General features: G+C 37.6%; 2 protein-coding genes across 4 annotated transcripts in view; one reads left to right on the forward strand and one right to left on the reverse strand.

Moving 5' to 3' along the window:
- Positions 1-5,977, reverse strand: part of GTF2H1 (general transcription factor IIH subunit 1) — a 35,194-nt gene extending 29,217 nt beyond the window's left edge. Inside the window, exon 1 of the mRNA XM_037839286.1 lies at positions 5,512-5,977. The gene's annotated coding sequence lies outside the window, so the exon portion shown is untranslated. The remainder of the gene's footprint in view (positions 1-5,511) is intronic.
- Positions 5,791-20,720, forward strand: part of HPS5 (HPS5 biogenesis of lysosomal organelles complex 2 subunit 2) — a 57,215-nt gene continuing 42,285 nt past the window's right edge. The window contains exons 1-8 of one of the 3 annotated variants that reach the window (XM_037839283.1): positions 5,791-6,116; positions 10,173-10,340; positions 11,992-12,102; positions 12,279-12,343; positions 12,900-13,092; positions 14,278-14,411; positions 18,744-18,956; positions 19,264-19,335. In XM_037839283.1, the coding sequence (XP_037695211.1) occupies positions 10,233-10,340; positions 11,992-12,102; positions 12,279-12,343; positions 12,900-13,092; positions 14,278-14,411; positions 18,744-18,956; positions 19,264-19,335 (896 nt within the window). In that variant the 5' untranslated portion in view covers positions 5,791-6,116; positions 10,173-10,232. The other 2 variants (XM_037839284.1, XM_037839285.1) reach the window with 2 other exon arrangements.

The raw sequence follows: 20,720 nt of genomic DNA on the forward strand, positions 1-20,720 counted from the left end.
GCACCCTGGTAGTCTACTTCAGAGCTCTTCGTCACTCTGTCATGATATGTATGCCAAACTAACTGCAGGATGGGGATTGATACTCTGGATTTTACCTTGGCAGGAACAAGAATATGACTGAATCTCTAGGAAAGCTCTCTCTCTCAGGCAATCTCAGCATTCTTACCCTCTGTTCCAGTCGCTGAATGAATGCTGAAAGCAAGAAAATAAAGGGACCCCTGTCTAAAGAACCTTAATGTCACCAGTGTTTCTAGGAAGAGGTTAAAAAATAATTTTACAGGATGGTGGTGAGGGCAGCACAACACTGTGAATGTAATTAATGGCACTGAAATATATATCTGAATGTGACTAAAGGGCGAAATTTTAGGTTGTATATCTGTTAACAAAATAATTAAAAAAAAAATTCATGGAACTACACGATGAAACAGTGAACTGTAAGTTTAACCATGGACTATACAGTTAATCATACAATTATAAAAATGTGCTTTCATCAACTGGAACAAAAGTTCCACACCAAGCCATGCTGTTAACAATAGGGTAGTATATGGGAATCCTGTATTTTATGCATGATAGTTCTGTAAACCCATGGCTACTTTCCAATTAGAAAAAAAAATTACAAATAGCACCCAATTTGATGTCTATTTCAAGGCTTGACTATGGTTGCCTGGAATATGAGTCTGAAAAGGATTTTAAGGCTCTCTGGGCTCAATGGGAAAGAGGCCATGATTTATGGTGATGTCTGCCATAGGCTGTGATGGGGAATGTTGGAGCATAAATGCCACATATACATGCCATTTCTGGTGAAGTTATAACTTTGGTTTTCATTCTCAAAGGAATGATTTAGAATAGAAGTTAAAAAAAAAAATCTTTCTCCAGGAATAGTTTAATGTGTAATATAAAAGAAGTTAGCATATCTAGGTATCATAAGAATTAGATTTGCCTTGAGCAAATGAGTGAAGCTTTACAAAAAAAAATTCCATGCAGGTTAAAGGAAAATAAATGGGAATAATGAAATGTTGGATCTGGCATTAACTACTCAAAATGACTGAAGAGGACTTCTATTTGCTCAGCATGGGAAAATAAGCATTATTAGGAAGAATGGCAGGCATTAACAATGGAAATCAACTGCTGCATAGTTATATGAAAAATAAAAACTAATCACTTCTCAAACCATCATCTTTAGGATTAATGAAAAAAAAAAAAAACAACTGGATTAAAAATCTACCATTTCTTATTCACATAGACACTGATTTGGAAATTAAAAATACGAGTAAAAAAAAGTGAAATCTTGATTTGACCTCAATTATGAGGAGCCAGATCTCTGTTTTTATAGGTCTCCTCACAGAGGATTAGCTGTTCCACCCCAAGAATGGATAGGAAAGGGGTCATTGTAAATGCATTTTTTCAGTAAATTTATACTGTATTATGTGGGTATTTATAAATGCTGGGATGGAGCCTAATAAGATGCATACTTTTAATTAAGCTCACTAACAATGAGGGATTTTTAAAATCCCATAATTCCACAACCCTAACATCAATTTCCTTCATTTTAAATTGTGTTTATCTTATCTGTACCCACCTTACAACCGTAATCATGAAGTAAATCCAAGACAATTATCTTGTTTCTCACTTGCCACTGAAAACCTTTTCCCATGTTGTTTTATAATCTTCATAGCTTTAATATCCATATATTATATATGATAAATGGTTAAAATTCTTAATATATAATACTACCTTTTAACTGATTTACTTAGTTGATGTCCCCCTAAAATTTTAGAGGATTACTGCTACTTAAAAAGTTTGAAAAGTATGCTTTAAAAGTCTATTTAACACCATGAAAAGATACACTAATTAACAGCAAGCAAAAAAAAGCACAGTTCCTATTGCAAACTATGTATTACAGTTAGTAGTATTTTAACATTCTTCCATCAACAATAACAAATATACTATACCAATATTGTGAGTCAATAATGGAGGTGGGGGGTTAGGGATATGGGAGGATTTGAGTTTTCTTTTTCATTTTTATTTCTTTTCTGGAGTAATGAAAATGTTCTAAAAATTGAAAAAAAATTAATTGTGATGAATGCATAGCTGTGTGGTGGTGTTATGAGCAATTGATTGTACACTTTGGATGACTGTATGGTATGTGAATAATCTCAATGAAATTGAACTTAAACACAAAAAAAAAAAAAAAAAAAAGCACAGTTAGATTCCATATTCCTAAATTTTTAAAACTCTATCTAAATGTATTGAATGCTTAATAACATGTGCCAGGCACTGGGCTAATTTCTTTTCAGGCATTATCTCATTCAGTTCCCAAATCCTATGAGGTAAGTTCTATAAGTTCCATTATGTAGAAAAGGAAACTGGGTCTGAGAAATTAATAAGTTTTCCTAAAGCATCAAGAAAGTAGCAGAACTGTATCTGAATCTGGATCAACCTTACCTCCAAGTTCCAGTATGCTATTTTGCAAATATATATGACTGAAAGGATACACACCAAATTTAAGAGTGGTTATCTATGGGGGACAGAATTACGTATGATCTGAATGATTTTGTTTTTTGAATTGTCTATAGTAAGCAGTATTTTGTAATGAGAAAAACAGCACACCTGTTAATTGTACATGAGCTAATTTTAGGAAGTTTAATAGAACCAGTGAGGCTATCTGGCAATGGCTTCCGTGATTTCCAGATTTTTCTTGAAAGGGGCTCTTTGAGTGACAAACACTTTTTTCCCAGTAGAACTCTGTAAGGGCCAAAGAATATTTCATTTATGAAAAATATTGATGTAGTTACACTTAAATCACCAAGATGAAGATACAACTTCACTGAAAAAATTATTTACTTGATGAAATAATCTGCTACAAGACTTCTTTAAATAATAAGATAGTCTAGTAAAAGTGTAAGTTCACTTGCTTTTAAAAATTTATTTGCACATGCAGCTAAATGTATATTCCTTGCTCTGAGTTTCTGCACATGCTCCTCTCCTTTCCCATCAACTGGCTTTTACTCATTTTTTCAGTATACTCTGAACTTCAAAGTTTCCTATTATTCTCTCTTACAGCACTTATCACAAATATAATTCATTATTTACACAATCTTTTAATGTCTGTCTTCCCTGAAAGACTTCATAAGGGAGGCCAGAGGCTCCGTGTGTTACATTCACTACAATAAAACACCTAGCATAGTGTTTGGCCAAGGAAAGGATGAATAAATATCTGTAACATATTCATCTATTTAAGGTTTTTGTTATTAAAAAGAAAATATAATCTTGGTAAGACAAAAATTCAAGTCCTATGAGAGATCTTTGCATATACAGCCTTGGCTTAAGTCACAGATAAGAGTACCATTTCCTATACAAATTCCAATAACTGGCTCCTGTTCTTATACGGAAACAGTGAAAGGAAGAAATTGAAACTGTTAAGCAGAAAACTTTAAATTACTGCATCTCTGCATTTCCATTACCTACATCCCCTTTCCAACATGTAGAGGTAAATGGAAAAAAAAATTTGCAACAAATGAAATGTAAATTCCTTATCACCCTCCAAAAGCAGATTTATTACTGGAGAGAGAACTGCTATATCTGTCAGCATAAAAAAATGAAGATTTGGCATTGTCCTACTCAAAAATGTTTTGACATTTGTTAAAATAGCATTTCAGGGAGAATAAGGCCTTAGTAATATGTAAACAGTGACCAAAATATACTATTTCAAGGACAGTTACAGAGATCAAATATTAAAAGCAATCACTGATGTAGGAGTTTAAGGACAAGAGCACTTTTTAATATTACAGCAGCACAGTGAGCAGCAGGAGGAGGAAAACGTGACAAAGAAAAGCAAGACAGTGAGGAATGTGTCCATATCCGCTATTAAATACTGTATGCCGACAAAAGTATATTACTAAAGTTAAGTGAAGAGCAGTCAATTGGTAACCAGAGTGGGGAAAGGACTATTAGACTTATGTGTGTGTGTGTGTGTGAGAGAGAGAGAGAGAGAGAGAGAAGGGAAGAGAAGAGCAAAAGACACCTCTAACAGCAGTACTCAATGGTACGAATAGTGGCCAAAAGGTTAGGAAAGCCAGACACACACTAGAAAATACCTAATGGGGGGAAAAATCCAGCAGCATAGAGGAGCAGACTTTAAGGTGGAAATATATAGCAGCAGAGAAAAGATATAAATCTTGAGGAAGTATTTGCAACTGACTGGAGCTGATCTTTAGCTTCATTATTTTTAACAGATTCCTCTCTGCATTTGCTTGGATTGTTTTTAGCTATGCACTGCAATTTGTATTTAACATTACCTAGAAGAGACTCAAACCTACCATTCAAACTGCTGCACTGCTAAGAATCAGCTGCGTGAGAGGAGCAGACCAAGTTTAATGGTACCACACTAGTGCTACCTCCTTTCTGAATCAAAGATTTAGGCCTGCTAATAGATACAAGGCTCTCCCAAATCCAGTCCTTCTGTAAGCCATAGGTCTGCTACTAAAGGTTATCTTGCTTTCTGTTGTGACCCTTCCATCTTAACTGCTTGGGGTGTAGGCTTTTTAACATGTTTTAGGGTTAGCAAGTTTGCTTTAATCACTAAAGCCCAAATTACTGATTTTCAAACTGTGTTCCAAGGAGATGCTCCTACGATAGAAGGGAAGCTAAAAGGGTGAGTCCTGGCTGCCCAAACTCAGTACCAGCAGAGATGCTGCTTTATATCTTGGAGTTCCAGTTAAAAATTTATGAGGAGAAATTGTTCTGTTTCTTTAAAATGTTTGAAAATACAAGTTTGGATAATGACAATATTGTTTTGTAAGGAGCCAATACTTACTGCAAGGTATATTTCAAATCACTTAGTTTTTGTATGTTTTTTAAATTGGGCTTTCTAATGGGCAAAAGATAAGCTTCCATAACCCTCATTTTGTAGCTGCTAAAAAGGGAATTAAGTCAAATACACCTTAGTTAATTCAGCCTTTGAGACCACTGGGGAATTTATATAAAATAATCATATATTTCCGTGTGGAGATGTTCCATTTTTTCATAATCACCTGACAAACTGGGGAATGACTCAATCTGGGGGTGGGGGTGGGGTGCGTGAATTGGCACATGTCGCGTAAACGTGTTACGGTTTTTTGAGCGGTCGAATTGACAGGTGGAGGAGAGTACGCTGACACCAAGGTGGGCTTTTCTCTTACGGAAACCGAAAGACCCGACAGCTCACTTCTTAACGGGAGGGGCTTCTCTATCCGGGAGAAGCCTCCACTTCCTTCATTCCCTGAGAAATCTGATGTGGGTTTGGGTAAACCTTCGAGTTCCTGCTCCCAGTTGATCGGAAAGCTTCGTATAGGCAAGTAGATTAGGGGTCGCCTCTTCCCCGCTTTAGGATAACAAAGGGCAACAGGGACGGCAGGCTTGGGAGTTTGGCGACGGCGACACGGGAAAAGGGCAAAATCTGCGCGGTCCTCGGCCCCCGGGCCTGTCAGCTCCTCATCCACCGCCCACCCCCATTCTTCCGTATAAACTTACCAGGTAGGAGCTACGGCCCTGGGCAGGGAGTAACTAACCAGCTGAGTCAGGTTGAACTCTACGGTACTTCTTAAAGCCGCTGTCGGGAAGAGGGAGAAACCCAGCGGTTGCCACCGTCGCCACCGCCTCTGTGACTGGGGGGTCTCGCCTCCATTGCTGGATGCGAGAACTCTGAGGGCACGTGACCGGAAGCACAAGGCGGGTCTAAAGGGCACGTGACCCGACAGCGCGGCTGCCATGACACCTTCCGTTAGTTCCTCCCCTCCCCCACCAGTTCCTGCTTGTCTCCTTTCCTCTCGCGGGTCTCAAGCCGTGAAGAGTCTCCGGATCCTGGCTGCCCCATCCTTTCGGCCGAAAGCTCCTCTGGTCCCGGCCAGCGTCGCGTCTTCAGCCAGTTGCGGCACGCTGACTGCAGGCCGTAGAGAGCGTAATTGCACCGCGGCCTGAGGGGGAGGGACCACGCGCTAGGAGGGGCGTAACCCGTCATGTGACTAGAATTGCCGTTAACTGCGTTTTCCTCGCGTCCGGGGCGCCCCTGGATGACGTAAGCTAGGGAAGGGCGGTGCGGAAGGAGAGACAAGTTCTGATTGCACTCTGGGTTTCGGGTGAGTGTTCAGATGCCGAGCCGGGAGAGAGGGGCCGCTCCACCGAGTTGGGGTGGCTACCTGCCTGGAGGTGGTGGAGCGGGGCTGGGGCTTCCGGACTGTTTGTCTGTGAGCTTGGCTTTGAAAACTCGGCTACCAGGGCTCTTCTCCTCAAGATCTGAGTACTGTAGTTAAGTTACCGCCTTTGAAAGGTAGTAGTTCCGTTAGGCAAGGAAACTTACTGTGAGCAGGGAATGTATCTTGTTCATCCTGGTGTCTTCAGGGCTGAATACAGGGTCTGGAACATAGTAGGCATTCAGTGAATGTTGAATAAATGCGTGCATGAATGAGTCGCGGTTCCTCTGTCTGAGGGGGAGTTGTTCGCTGATTGTTACTTTTTTGTAGAAAGATGCCGATGCTCGGTCATGAAAAATGGGGAACATCTTCTATTTCCCCTTCGCATCATTTCTTGCGTTTTTTCATCTTTCCTGCTTTCTCTCCTCGCTTCACTTTCTTTCCTCGTACTTAGGGGAGAAAGGAGAACGCTGCGATTTGCATTTGATGTGTAAGTAGCAAACACTGGTCCATTAGTAATTTGAGTTACTAATTACTGGGCGGATACTAAGTACAAGTACTAAACCTTTTCTTGGTCTTACTACTGTAAGTTGTCATCAAGTAATGCAGGAAAATGGAAAGATGATTAGATCTGGACTCAGGAGATGTGGATTCTAATGTCACCTTTACCTCTTATAAACTGTGACCTTGGGCAACTTCTCAAGAAGTTGTTTCATTCACTTCAATAAGTGTCTGTGGCCACGTTCTATATGCTTAGTTGTTTGTTAGTCTGGAGCCCTGACTTCACAGAAGTAATGTTTAAATTTAGCTTTGCAGAAAGAATAGGGTTTTGTTAGATGGGGGAACATTGAAGAAACAGCATATAGTAAATTGTGGAAGCACAGAAAGTTTATAGAATGAAAGAAAAACAAAAGGTAGCTCAATGTAGTTGGAGAATGGGAGAGAAGGTAAATTGGGAGTTGAGAGTGGAAAGAGAAGTAGGGATAAGATCATGAATGGTGTTTAGATTATCAGGTAAGTAGGTGAACTGTGAAAGGGTGTGTACAGGGTTTTTTTGTATGTATGTGTGGGGGGTGGTGAATTTTTTAAAAAAAATCTTTTCATTATGAAAAATTTCAGGCATAGACATAAGTAAATAGCATAATGTAATGAACCTGACTTTAACAATTACCAACATTCTGCTATTATTTGTACAGGGCTTTTACATTTGTAGGTACTTTTCATATCCATTGTCACATTTAGTTAATAGAAGCTTTGAATTTGAGCTCAAGTCTACCTCTTATTTTATTTTTTCCCCCTTGTATCTAGGTACTAATTAGGAAGATTTTATTTACTTTATGTGACAGATTTCTTTGAGTTTTAATCATCTAGTTGCTCTGTATGACATGGATACTTTAACAAGATAGCTAATGCTATCAGGTTGTGATATAGAATATTAGTGTCCAGATCAAGGAAGTTAGTATTTCTAGTCTATTCTGTGCTCATCCAGCTACTTAAGGAATATTATGTTCAGTTCTAGGCACCATATTTTCAGGTGGGTATTGGCAAACTAAAGTGCCTCTGTAGAAAGTTGACTGATAGAGATAAGAATTTGAAAATTACCATGTCAGGAGTAATCAGAGACCTGGGAATGTTAAGTTTTTAGAAGACATGATAATGCTTTTCAAATATTTGAAAGGTTTTTTTTTGAAGAGCAAGTGAACTTATTCCTTTAAACTGTAGAAGCCAAAATTAGAAATAAATGGTAAAAGTTCTAGGTGATCAGGCTTCAGCCCAATATTAAAATGACCTTATAACAGTTAGAGCTGTTGAATAGTGATATGGGCAACTCCATGAAAGTAGTTACTTCCTTTCCATCACTGAAAATATTCAGGTATTAAAGCAGTTAATTTCTGAATTAGATTGATGTGTGCACTGAGTTATCTCTGGGGTGTCTTCCAACTTCAAAATTCTGGGAAGTGGGCCTTATTGCGCCTTGAAGGTGAAGTAGATTTGGATAAGCAGATTCAGAGGGGAAAGAGTCATTTCAGGGAGAGAGTAAGCACAAAGAAAGATAAAAAAGTTGGAGTTCATTTAACACTATCAGCCAGCAACTTCTCTTGAGAACTGACATTGCTTATGCTGTTTCGATTTTTTTTCCATTTTCATCTCCATTGTATCCTTTTTTTTTTTTTTCCCCAAATAGGAACTGACTAGGTTTTCCACCCCTTCTCTTTTCACTGAGATCAAGGCCAAATGGCCTGTCTTCCAACACCAAATCCTTCAATGCCTTTTTGTTGCCTACCAAATTAAGTTCAGGTTCCTTGGTTTGAGATTCTAGGTGTTTTTGTAATTTGGGCCAAAATTACAATTCTGCCTTTATCTTCTGTTATTCCATTGCTTGTATCCTACGTTTCAACCAAAAACTGAGCTTGTATTCTCCAAATACATTATACACTTTTCCACTTCTATACCTTTGCTTATTTCTGACCTACCTACCAGCCTTTCCTTTTTTCTGATAAAAGTCTACTCAACTCCACTGCTGCTTCCCTTGTCAAATTTTCTATGGTTCTTTTGACTCAATATGCTCCCTCTATCCTTTAAGTTTTGACATAGTATTTTTGCTAATCTCTCCTTTATGAAACGTGTGTGCCTGTGTTTTATTTGTTTTTTTTTGTTGTTGTTGTTTATTTGTTTTATTTGTCTCTACTTGGTTATAAACTCACTGATTTCTAGAATTACTTTGTCTTGTTCTCACCACTACGCTTGGTACTTACCAGGACTCATTAAAATGAATGAATGAAGAGTGAGGGAAGATTTTTCTTAAATTAGGAATTGTCAATTTTTTTGAATACTAAGATCTTTTTTCCTCCCAGAATACTACTATATTATGTATATGAAATAAAAAATATGACAAGCTTGTATATGTTTTGCCACCAGAAAATAAGCTTCATGAAGTTTGGGACTCTGTTTCAGCCTTTGTTGTATCTCTGGGGGACTTGGAACAATGCCTGGTACACAGCTGGTGCTGAATATGTATTTGTTATGTAAATGAGTAATTGTGTTTCTGGGAGAAAAAAAATGAAAAACAAAAAATAAAGTACAAGCATCAAATTAGATACAATTGATTGCTTCTGTATTTTTGTGTGGTATTTATTTACTTTTTATTCTTAATTTGGCAGGTAACAAAGGACTGAGAATAGTTAATGGGTAGAATTTTCTTAACTTTTCTCTTATTTCCTTTTTCTGGAAATTGCTCCAATTTGATAAAAATGTGCATTTGAGTGTGGTTAAACATGTCCCTAATTCCCCTTCCTCCCCACCATGAGAACTCTTCTGTGTGTGTTTATAAAGATCTCATTGTGTATTTGGCATTTGCTACCTTGTATTCCTACATCTGTTCATTTATATTTAGTCTCTGTTATTGAAGCCATTCTTCCTCTTTGAAGCTGTAATTCCCTGTACCTTGTCACTTAGTAGGGACATTTACTCATTAAATGGAAACATATTTATTGAGTACCTATCGTGTGCTGGGCCTGAAGAGAAAGATTCAGAGGCCTGTTCCTTTTAAGCTCATAACTATAGTGTTTCCTGATAAGGGTTTAAAGTTTGAGGCCTTTGCAGAAGATTGTGTTTTAATAAAAGACTCTTAAAGGCAAAAGAAGCTTCACAACTCACAGAAATGTAGCGAGGTTGCTATTTTACAGCAGAGAGCTGTCACCAATTTCCCTTTTAAATCCTTGCATATCCTCTCTACCTAGTCACACAGTTAGATAAATAGAGTGGGATAGGATTATAGAGGGCCTTGAGAATCGACCTGATCCTCTGGGAGTTTTAGAGTCGGAATAATGACACTACAAAAGCATACCATTACATTTAACATTAACTTTGTGTGTTTTCTTTCCAAACAGATGTTAAGGTCCTCCAGAATAGGAGTCATCATCCCTTTCTCGTGTTTCCCTCGGTGTAAAACATTCATTAATGCATGCCGAATGAGGAATGATCTTAAATTCTATTTTGCAGGTTTTATTCAGGTGGGGAATACTGTGCTTATCACTCACGTTGTTTCAACTTTCTGGCTAAATGACTTGTGTGCCAGTGATACCAGAGTCCTACAGTCATGTTCTTGCAGAGTTTGAGTCTCTGGATTCATTACTTTCAGCCCTGAGGCTAGACTCCAGTCGTTTGAAGGTGACTTTCTCAATCCTTGCATCATTTTCATTTTCATGTTTTTGTGTGTTCTCTGTTGATATGTGCTCTCTGACCTCTAGTTCCTTATATTTTTGGAATCATGGATGTTCTTACCTGTCCTAGTAGTTTCTTACACAGAAGTAGCATATTTGTAGCTTTTCTTGATTTATTTTTTGAGCTTCAGTTGAATTCTTCTAGCCTCCATTGAAAACCATGAAACTGATTGCTTAGTTTTCTCCCTCAGTAATCTTGCTGTATTCTCTCAACAAGTATTGTATTTGATTGAAAATAAGATAGTATAAATGAATCGATCTCATTTCATTTTAACAATATGAACCATTGCACTTATACTAACCTGCTTCCCTGTTTTAGGGAACAGAGCAAAAGTGAGTTAGCTCTGTGGGAAGAGGTATGTGCTTCCCTCAAACCCCTTTAACCTAGGAATGATATGGTGAAGAACAGATTCTCATAACCAACTCTAAAATAACTTCATTTTTCTACTTTTATTCACATTCCCAAAGCACCTTTCTAGCCTCCGAGGAAAGGGAGAATGGGAAGTAATAGGCAGAGTAATATGAGCAGCAGTTTTGAGTATGGATATCAGAGAGTTTCAGCTGTGGAATACAGAATCTCTTACTAACAGTGGCTTAAGCAATAAAGACATTTTTAACCTCATTGGAGGTTAGAGTTTCTGGGTTTAGTGCAGTGGCCCAGTAGTATCACTGATGACCTAGGTGCTCTATCTTTCCAGTTCTATCATCCTTCATATGTTGGTGTTAGTCATAGTTCAAGATAACTGTCTTGGCTCCAGGCTTGATGTACCCATTAGCATCTCAAGCAAGAAAGAAGAGGCCAAGGGCAAAAGGCTTTCTTCTCTTCAAATTCTGCCTGTTATCTGGGAAGGTAAAGCAGCTCAAGGACTCCCCAGTAGACTTAGCCTTATTGGCTAGAATTGAGTCACAGGGCTACCCCTAGCTGTAGGAGAAAATGGGAAAGTGAATATTTAGGTTTTTCAGGCTCTATAGTGGAAAGCAACAAGTTTGAAGAGGGTTGGGATTGTCAGTTAGCCAACCAGTATTTTTTTGTCATGCCGTATTGGGCACAGCATGGCCACTGCTTTCTCTGGTGGAGGAATCAGTGGGCTGAGGGTGTGGAGAGAAAAACCACTGCAGTGAACTACATGTGTGCTCTCTATGTGGTGTCACTTGCTCCAAGAGCTGTGGGTGTTTTGTACTGATTATACAGACTAGAAATGATTTAAGTGAGCAAATGATTAAAGTGGTTGCTCTGTCCCCTGGAGACTTAGTCTTCCACTTTTGTGGTCAGCATTGGAATGACCTAGCCAAATTACACAAAATGTTAATGTCTAATAACAGGTTTTTGCCAAGGGAAGATGACTAATTTATACAGTCGAGCCTATTCAGCCATTTTGAGATTCAATTAAAAATTTTAAAACAAAATGTTCTTTCTTCTGTATTTTCCATTGTACTAAAATTAGAGAGTGAGTGCCGTTACATAGTGTCCATTAGGCAGGAGATACAGGTGTAGAGGGGATCCAGAGACACAAATCCTCAGTATTTATTTCCAGTGGATGGTTTATTTGGCCAAGTGGCTGTGATTATCTCATGCTTGTCTGTTTATATCTTTTTAGTGCACGAGCATAGCTGTGTCTTGCAAATGGTTGGCTTTGGGCAGTTCAGGTGGAGGACTCAATCTCATTCAGAAAGAAGGCTGGAAACAGAGGCTTTTTCTTTCACACAGGGTAAGATTAAGGGCAGCCCTGTCATTCGCTGCTTGGAATATCTTTCATAAGTGCTAATTTCTGTATTATAAATAAACAATTGGAATAAGAGAAAAATGTAAAACTTGAGAATTAAAAGTAAAAAAAAAATTAATGTTTTTGAGAAGCTGCCTAATATTTTTCCTTTTGTGCTCTAGGAAGGTGCAGTTTCTCAAATTGCCTGTTGTTTACATGATGATGATTATGTTGCTGTAGCGACCAGGTGAGAAGTTATTTTAAAACTGTTTCATCATTTCCAAATGTATTTGAAATTGGCAAGAGTGTTTTGTGTTTGTTAGGGTGACCAACCCTTCTGTTTGTCTTGGACTGTCCCGGTTTTAATACTGAAAGTCCCACATCCTGGGAAATCTCAGGTGCAAGATAACTGTCTTGCCTCCAGGCTTGATGTACCCATTAGCATCTCAAGCAAGAAAGAAGGGACCAAGAGCAAAAGGCTTTCTTCTCTTCAGATTCTACCTTTTATCTGGGAAGGTAAAGCAAACCAGTACAGTTGGTCACCGTAGTGTTTTTGGAGAATGCTAATTTGAGGCAACAACATTGCAAAAGCCTTAAAAGAGAAAGGGAACAGATAGTTTAGAAAATTTAATTTCTGTTATATTGGTTTGATGATTAAAGCAAGGAAATTAATACCCTGAGTTTTTACTTCCTCTTTTCTGAAGAGTTTGTGTATGTATCTGATATATTTGTTACTGTTTTGCAATTAAATTGTACCCTTTTCCCTATTGCCAAAATTTGCTTCTGTGACTCAATTCTTGCAGTCAAGGCTTTGTTGTAGTTTGGGAATTAAATCAAGAGCGTCGTGGGAAGCCAGAACGAATTTATGTATCTTCAGAACACAAAGGCCGAAAAGTTACAGCTCTCTGTTGGGATACAGCTCTTCTTAGAGTTTTTGTAGGTGATCATGTGGGGAAAGTGTCTGCCATCAGACTCAACACTTCTAAGCAGGCAAAGGTGAGCATCTGTCCAGTTCTTTGTGTATGTCGGTGAGAAATAAGGTGTTGTCTCATATAACTTTCAATTAAAGAAGGCAACTTTGTCTTCTGTATTTTTTGGGGGAATAATCTAGAGCCTAGGCATTAATTTGGGGGAGACTTGTTTGTATATAGCACTATGGTAACTGTTTTAGCTTGATACTGTTGCATAATGACTTCTGTAAGCTAACTTCAGTAATTTATATATTGTCTATTGTGTTTCTCCCTAATCACCTGTATGGCTCATTCAAATAAAACATTTTTAATACTAGGCTTTTAAGAAAGAAAAGATGCCTGTTTATTAGTTGTGTGAATAAAATGGCGACAATTTAGAAATGGCACCAATTGTCCAGGTTCTTAATCTCCTGGTCCCTGCATGAAGAAACTCATGGGGCTAGGTTATTTTCTCTCAGGTTAGAGGAAACTTATTGTGAATAGGATCTTAAAGATAACTCCTGGATTTGTTCAGCTGTTCAGGTCCCTAGGATTCCTGCCACAGTTATTGCTGGAGTAGAAGGGTTGGGTCTCACGTTATCCTAACAGAATGCTCTGGTCTGTCATTAAGACATAGCAGACCGGCTTTTCATTGTCCCTTTTCTCCAATGCTATTATATCGGGATGGGGGATTTATTTCTCTCTTTGACTTATTTCTGTGTAGGGTCCTGGCAGAAAAAGAAGGGATCTAGCTACTGTTTGCTAAATTACATTATTTTAATTAATACAGCCATATTGTTTTCGTTTGGTCATGATGATTAATCAAAGTTTTCATTTCATTCTTAACATATTTTTGAGCCAAAACATTCATAATTGGAACCCTAAACATAGTATAGCCTTGATTTGTCTTTTTTGTCCAAACGGAAAAGTACTGTCTAAAGGAGAAAATTTCTCTCAACTATTCCTAAACTTGTTCCATGTTTTATTCCAACCTCTGAGATTATATCATCACAAACAGAGCCTTAAGAATTTTCTCCTGCAATTATGTACCAAACTAGTTCACAAAACTTTAATGAGTGAAACTTTTATATCCTAACAGGCAAATTAAATTTTGGCTTATTTTGTAAATTTTATTTCACTATCCAAATTATTTTTATTTAAGGGTAAAGAGGAGGCAGTTGTGTATATATCTTGTGAAGAAATAAACTTTATTTCCCTCTGCCCCTTTTAGGCATCTGCTGCCTTTGTGATGTTTCCTGTTCAGACAATAACAACAGTTGACTCCTGTATTGTCCAGTTAGATTATTTGGACGGAAGACTACTTATATCTTCACTTACTCGTTCCTTCTTGTGTGACACTGAGAGGTATACTGACCAGCTGTGCATCATTAGAAATAGAGAATTTTAGAACTGGAAGGGACCAATTCTGTTATACAGATATTAAGGAATGAATTGTGTGCTAGCTGATGTTCGAGAGTAGAGAGGATGTAGAGGAGACTGAGACCATCCAATGGTTGACTAACACAAATATTCAATGAACTCTCCTGTGAGGCATGATCTAAGTTCTGTGAGAGAAGCACAAAAGGCAATCATTTTTTCAATATGGGGAATCAGCTTCCTTGATTGAAGCTTTTTTAAAATTTGCTTTTAAAATTTCCTGTGTGTTTAATAGATAATTTTACTGAAGGGTAACCTTGGGTGAAGAATAATTAAGAGCCTTGTGAAGTTGATAAATATTTTACCAAAATTTCAAGGATGGAGTTAATGGCCAAAAGTACAGTGTCTTAGGAGTGTATTAGAAGTAGCTATGAGAATGCAGAACAGAATAGGAAGCCACTTGAAATGAATGTTGTGTATCACAGTGCAGAAGTTTCTCAACCATTCTCACTGCATGGAAATTTTCACTGGCCATATTTCTTTGCTGGCCCTGGCCAGCCACCATATTCCTCAGGCCTATCCCCTCTTTTAAAATAAATTTATTATGATATGCAAATTCATAGAGCAGAAAGTAAATCAGAAGGTACCAGGGGCAGGAGTGGGGGTGGGGAATAGGAAGTTAGTGTTTTATGGCTACAGTGTTTATTTTTGGGGCGATAGAAAAATTTTGGTAATAGATGATGATGATGGTAGCACAACATTGTGAATGTAAACAATGCCGCTGAATTGTGTGCTTTAAAGTAGTTAAAATGGGAAAAGTAATGTTGTATATTGTTACCACGATAAAAAATACACACACACAAAAAAGGTTGCTATGGAAAATTTTGAACCTACACAAAAGAAGAAAGAATTATATAATGAACTCCCATGAATGGACCACCCAGCTTCAGTAATTTTGATGAAGATTTTTGGTAGGTGCAGTTTGTCAGGTGAGAGGTGGTTAAGAGGAGACTTTCTAGCAGGAAGGTGAAAGTGAGTTTGGGAAAGTGAGAATCAGGCATATTCCAAACCTGGCAGTCTGTCTTAAGTAGGGGAGTTGTGGGAGATAAAGTTGGAAATGGAAAGATAGGTTGATAAATTGGAACCACATTGAGTATGACAATCTTAAATGTCATCTTAAAGAAACAGGTGGGTTCTCAAACAGATCAGTTTTTAAAAAGTGTGCATATGGAAAATCAGGGTTTGGAAATTGATTCTCTTAGAATTATTCAGGTTCTTGTCAACTTGGAAAGTCTTTATGTATTTTGGTATTCCAGGAACACTGGTATGCTAGGAAGCACGGGACTGTTTATTCCAAAAGGTGTGAAGGATTGTCTGCTGAGCATCAGGATGGTAGAGGGGAGAATGAGGAGGAGACATGTTTTGTTTTTTGTGGTATGAGAAAGGCACCTGGGAAGAAGGCCAGTTATAGCAGGTGGCAGGTGTCTGGCATCTGAGAACCTAGCTGGGCTGCAGAGAGGCAAGGCTTTGGGATGCAAATGGACAGTTTACATGCAATTAGTGGAAAGGATGATGTATTTTTTAATGCAATTTTTTGAGATATATTCAAATAACATACAGTCATCCAAAGTGTACAATCAGTTGTTCACAGTATCATCATATAGTTGTGCATTCATCACCACAATCAATCTTTGAACATTTTCATTACTTCAAAAACTAAAATAAAAATTAAAATGAAAAAGAACATCCAAAACACCCCATTCCCCTCCGCTCCCCAACTGTTCATTTACTTTTTTTAAAATACTGTTTTATTGAGATATATTCACATACCCTACAGTCATCCACAGTGTACAGTTATTCACGGCACCATCATACAGTTGTGCATTCGTCACTAGAATCAATTTTTGAAACTTTTCCTTACTCCAAAATAAAAATAAAAACAAAAAAGAATACCCAAAACTTTCCATCCAACCCTATTCTTCATCTAATTTTTGTCCCCATTTTTCCACTCATCTGTCCATACACTGGATAAAGGGATTATGAGCCACCAGGTTTTCACAATCACACAGTCACACTGTGCAAGCTACATAGTTAGATGTATTTGGTTTTGACCTATTTCAGACTATGGGTCAGTGATGAAGTTAGACTCACAGAACTGAAAATTAAAAGAACATCTAGAGTCACCCTTTTATTTTTGCAGTACAGGAAGCTGAGGCCTAGAGAATTGTGAGAATTGCCTGGTATCACGAAGCTGGGAATAGGCAACCAAGACTAGAACCCTCTATCCTGATTCTGACTGTTCACTTGCTATTACCTCAAGTACATTCCTTTGACATTATACCTTTGGCCATAAACTCCACCTAATTCTTCATCTATAGATTGCCATTTCAGGTTTACCAAATGGACTGATTCAGAAATTTGACTGAAATTCTGACAGGTGGTCAGAACACTAAATTGAATTAATACCTTATTTGGGTTATTTTGAGGATCTAGTGAAATGGTGTATATGAAAGACTTTTTAAACTAAAGAACTAAGTAAGTGCAGTTTTATTTTTCCCTCTGTGATGGAGTTGCTAATCCCTTTTCATAGGGATGTAGCCAGAGTTGATTAGACGGTAACATAGAACTTGTAAAAATAACATGTTTTAGAAATGTTAGCTAGAATTCAGTTTTGGTGGACATAGATAGTATAATAATTAAAATACTCATTTATGTTTTTAAATTTCTTTGTTTCACCCTTACATATATATATATATATGTATTTTAACCAGGGTTCTAATAATTATCTAAAGTGAAAGATACGGATTTGTTTCTTCTACCAGATGTTTACTGCTTTGTCAGTATTGTTAATGAAACTGAATGGATCCCAGGAGGGAAGAGAACAAACAGAAACAAAATATTGTGATCTAGTGGAAACACCATTGAATAATTAAGCCTGACAATATGATTTCAAGTCCTGGTTCTGCCACTTTTTAAACCTTGCTGAATGTCAGTTTCCCCATCCAGAATGTAGAGATAATTTTTAGGATCAAATAAAATAATACATATTAAAATACTTAGCCTTATGCCTGTCACATAATAATTGTTTGAAAATGTAAAAGGAAGACTAAGGAGCATACAAATGGTTATGGGTTTGAGTTGACTGCATTTGCTCACTCAGCAAACATTTATTGCACTCCTTTGGCTCTTTAGCACTGTAGTAGGCACCACAGAGGATGCAGAATAAGCAGAAGATACATTTTATTTCCCCCAATAAGGAACATAAGTGATAAAACTGTAACTTCCTTTATTCCTCTGTAGAAATTTCTAAGCACTTTCACATCCATGTTCTTGTAGCAAAGCAAGTAAGTACAAGGATGTTTGTTGAACTATTTGGAAGTCATATAGTAAATTCATGCTAGAGAACATATCAGATCATTCTCCAATAAAAGAGACTGAGGAATATAGAGCACTGCATGTATTGAGTGCTTTCTGTGGGCCAGATCCTTTGCTGTATACTGGGAATTCAACTAAAGAAGAATAAGAAACAGTCTTTGCCTTGAAGAAAGTCATAATCTGAAGTTCAAATAGGTATGATTGCCATTTTTATAAGTGGTAAATGCTATGAAAACATAGCACAGGAAGCATGTATTTTAGCTTATGGGAGTCAAGGAAGTTTCTCAGAAGAAAAATGATAGAGCTAAGTCATTAAGAATAAGTAACAGGAGTTTTAGGAGGAGACATATCCTCATCCCTGTCATTATCACTTTCCATGTTCTGGGCAGTGTGCTAAACTCTTTTAAGTATCTATCTCATGTAATCCTAAGGGAATGGAATGTTCCAAGGTGCAAAATTTCAGAAGGCCTGGGGTTTCAGAAAACAGGAGTTTAGTGTGTGTTTGTGGCAGAAGAATGGCTTGGAGACGGAATTGGAGAGGTAGATTAGCAGCTGCCTTGGAGTGTCCAAATAACATTTTACATGGTGACTAGAGAAGCAGTCAATAGAATTCAAAAATATTTGAAATGTTTTCGATTTTAAAATATGGACTCATTTTAGATTTGAAGAAGGCCTTCTCATTAATTCTGAACCCCTCATTTTGTGAATAGTAAGCTGAGTGCTAATGGACAGGGGTTTGCTTCTGTCACAGAGAAAATTAGTGACAAAAGAGAGCCAGAACCCTAATTCAACCTTCCCATTCTATTGTTCTTTACAGTATACTGCGAATATAAATAAGGAAGAGGACATTGTGGATGGGGTGATTATGGCCCTGCTGATTTGTAGTACCATTGTTTTCAGACTTTTGTGTAATAAATGTGCTTTCTTTTCCTCTTTTGGTATTAGGGAAAAGTTTTGGAAAATTGGAAACAAGGAAAGAGATGGAGAATATGGAGCTTGTTTCTTTCCTGGAAGATGTTCTGGGGGCCAGCAACCCCTGATATATTGTGCTCGCCCTGGTTCCAGGATGTGGGAAGTGAACTTTGATGGGGAAGTTGTAAGTACACATCAGTTCAAGAAACTCCTCTCGTCACCACCTCTCCCTGTGATTAATCTAAGGTAATGATTTGTATGGCTGGTTGGGATTATTTGAGGAATTTATATGGAGGAGTTTGGTTGAAATCTCTGATTTTCTCTATGTTATAGATTTTATTATGCCTTTTAAGAGTGAAGTAGAATTTTTATTAAAAGATTCTGGAAAAACAAAGTTTTTAATCAATTATCCTTCATATGACTAAAGTGAATTGAATAAGGAAAGATGCAGTTAAGCTCTTGAGTTTGTTTTGGGGGCAAAACCTCTTGCTTAATAAGGAAAAATATGATTTTATGTTGTGATTAAATCATTAACAGAATGTTTACTTCCTAGATCAGAACCTCAGTATGATCACACAGTTGGAGCCTCTCAGTCTTTGTCCTTTCCCAAACTCTTGCATCTTAGGTAAGTTTCTTCCTCTGATCCTTAAAACACACATACACACACATACACACACACACACACACACACACACACAATTAGCTTTTTCTCTTTATTTCTTGTTCAGAGGCAGTTCGCTTTTTGAAGTTGCTTTTGCATTGAATTATTTTTAGAAAGTTAGGAAATGACCATGTTACCTGATGAGTTCTGTATGTAAGACGAATTAAAAGATCCTGGAAATGTGCTTCCCATTCTGTTTCAAAGTGACCTAAGCTAATTGGGGACTTTGTAATTATCTGGGAACTTCTGAGGATTAGAGGTAAGAGCTACAGGTACTCAGTCCCTTGTAACCTCCCCTACCCTGTGGGATGTTACAATGAAAGCAAGTCTCAGGCTGAGATCTGCCACACATACGTATGTTTATTAGCAGGCAGACACATCAGTACTTGTGCAACTTGGTTTTGAAGGTTGGTGAAATTTTGGCTCTTTGTCCTTCAGGCACTTGTGACTAATACCTTGCATAAAGGATGCACTTGAGGCAGATTCCACCATATTCTAGTCTCAGGGTTCAGCTAGCCTTCTCTTTAGATTAGGTGCCAAAACCTTCTATTAATTAGTGCTAGTCTAAGGGCTGTCAGCTGCTGGGCTTGCCAACTTTTACACCTTATTCTGCAAAGGTAGGGATGCCTATGTATGATTTCTAGCCGATCCATGTATATTAAACTCTGCTTATGTCATTAGTGTAAAATTATTTCTGATGTCCCTTAGGCCAATTAATTAGCTCTCTAGTGCAGATTCAGAGAATGCTATTTAGGGATTGTTATAGAGTATTCTGGAGTGTGGATTCCTGATTGGTGGTCTTAAAAAGGCTAACTATCTACTCTTAGATTATGAATTTTTTAATACACTCAGAATATTAACTAATTGCCCCTAAAGGTAAGGATTAAAACTAATTTGTATATGTATTATGCTAACTATGGTGACGTATTTGAAAATACATTTAATTATGTGACACTTTCATAAATCTGTAATCCATCCTGAAAGTTACTAGAGAAGAGAAAGGCATCAGTTTGTCCATAATTAGATCAAATGTGTAAAAACCCTTCCTCCTTTAGCAGCCTTACTTCATGGCACTTATACTAATATGCCTTTCTTACTTCTGGACAGGAAACTCTGTCATGGCAGAAATCAAATCTGTTTTGTTCACTCTTGTTTTCTCAGGACTTAACATAAACCTGGCACCTAATAGAATGTCTGTTGAGGAGTGTAAAAGCCTCTTACCTCAGAGTATGTTTTCTAATGGCTAGACCACAGCCTACTGGGTTTTCCTGTTAGAGTTATTCCTTTGAGTTAAGCTATTTAAAGCTCCCATTATAGTCCCTGCACTGTGGCAGACAAAGCCTTTCATG

This window comes from Choloepus didactylus, chromosome 6 (genome assembly GCF_015220235.1).
Source record: "Choloepus didactylus isolate mChoDid1 chromosome 6, mChoDid1.pri, whole genome shotgun sequence".
Classification (NCBI taxonomy): Eukaryota; Metazoa; Chordata; class Mammalia; order Pilosa; family Megalonychidae; genus Choloepus; species Choloepus didactylus.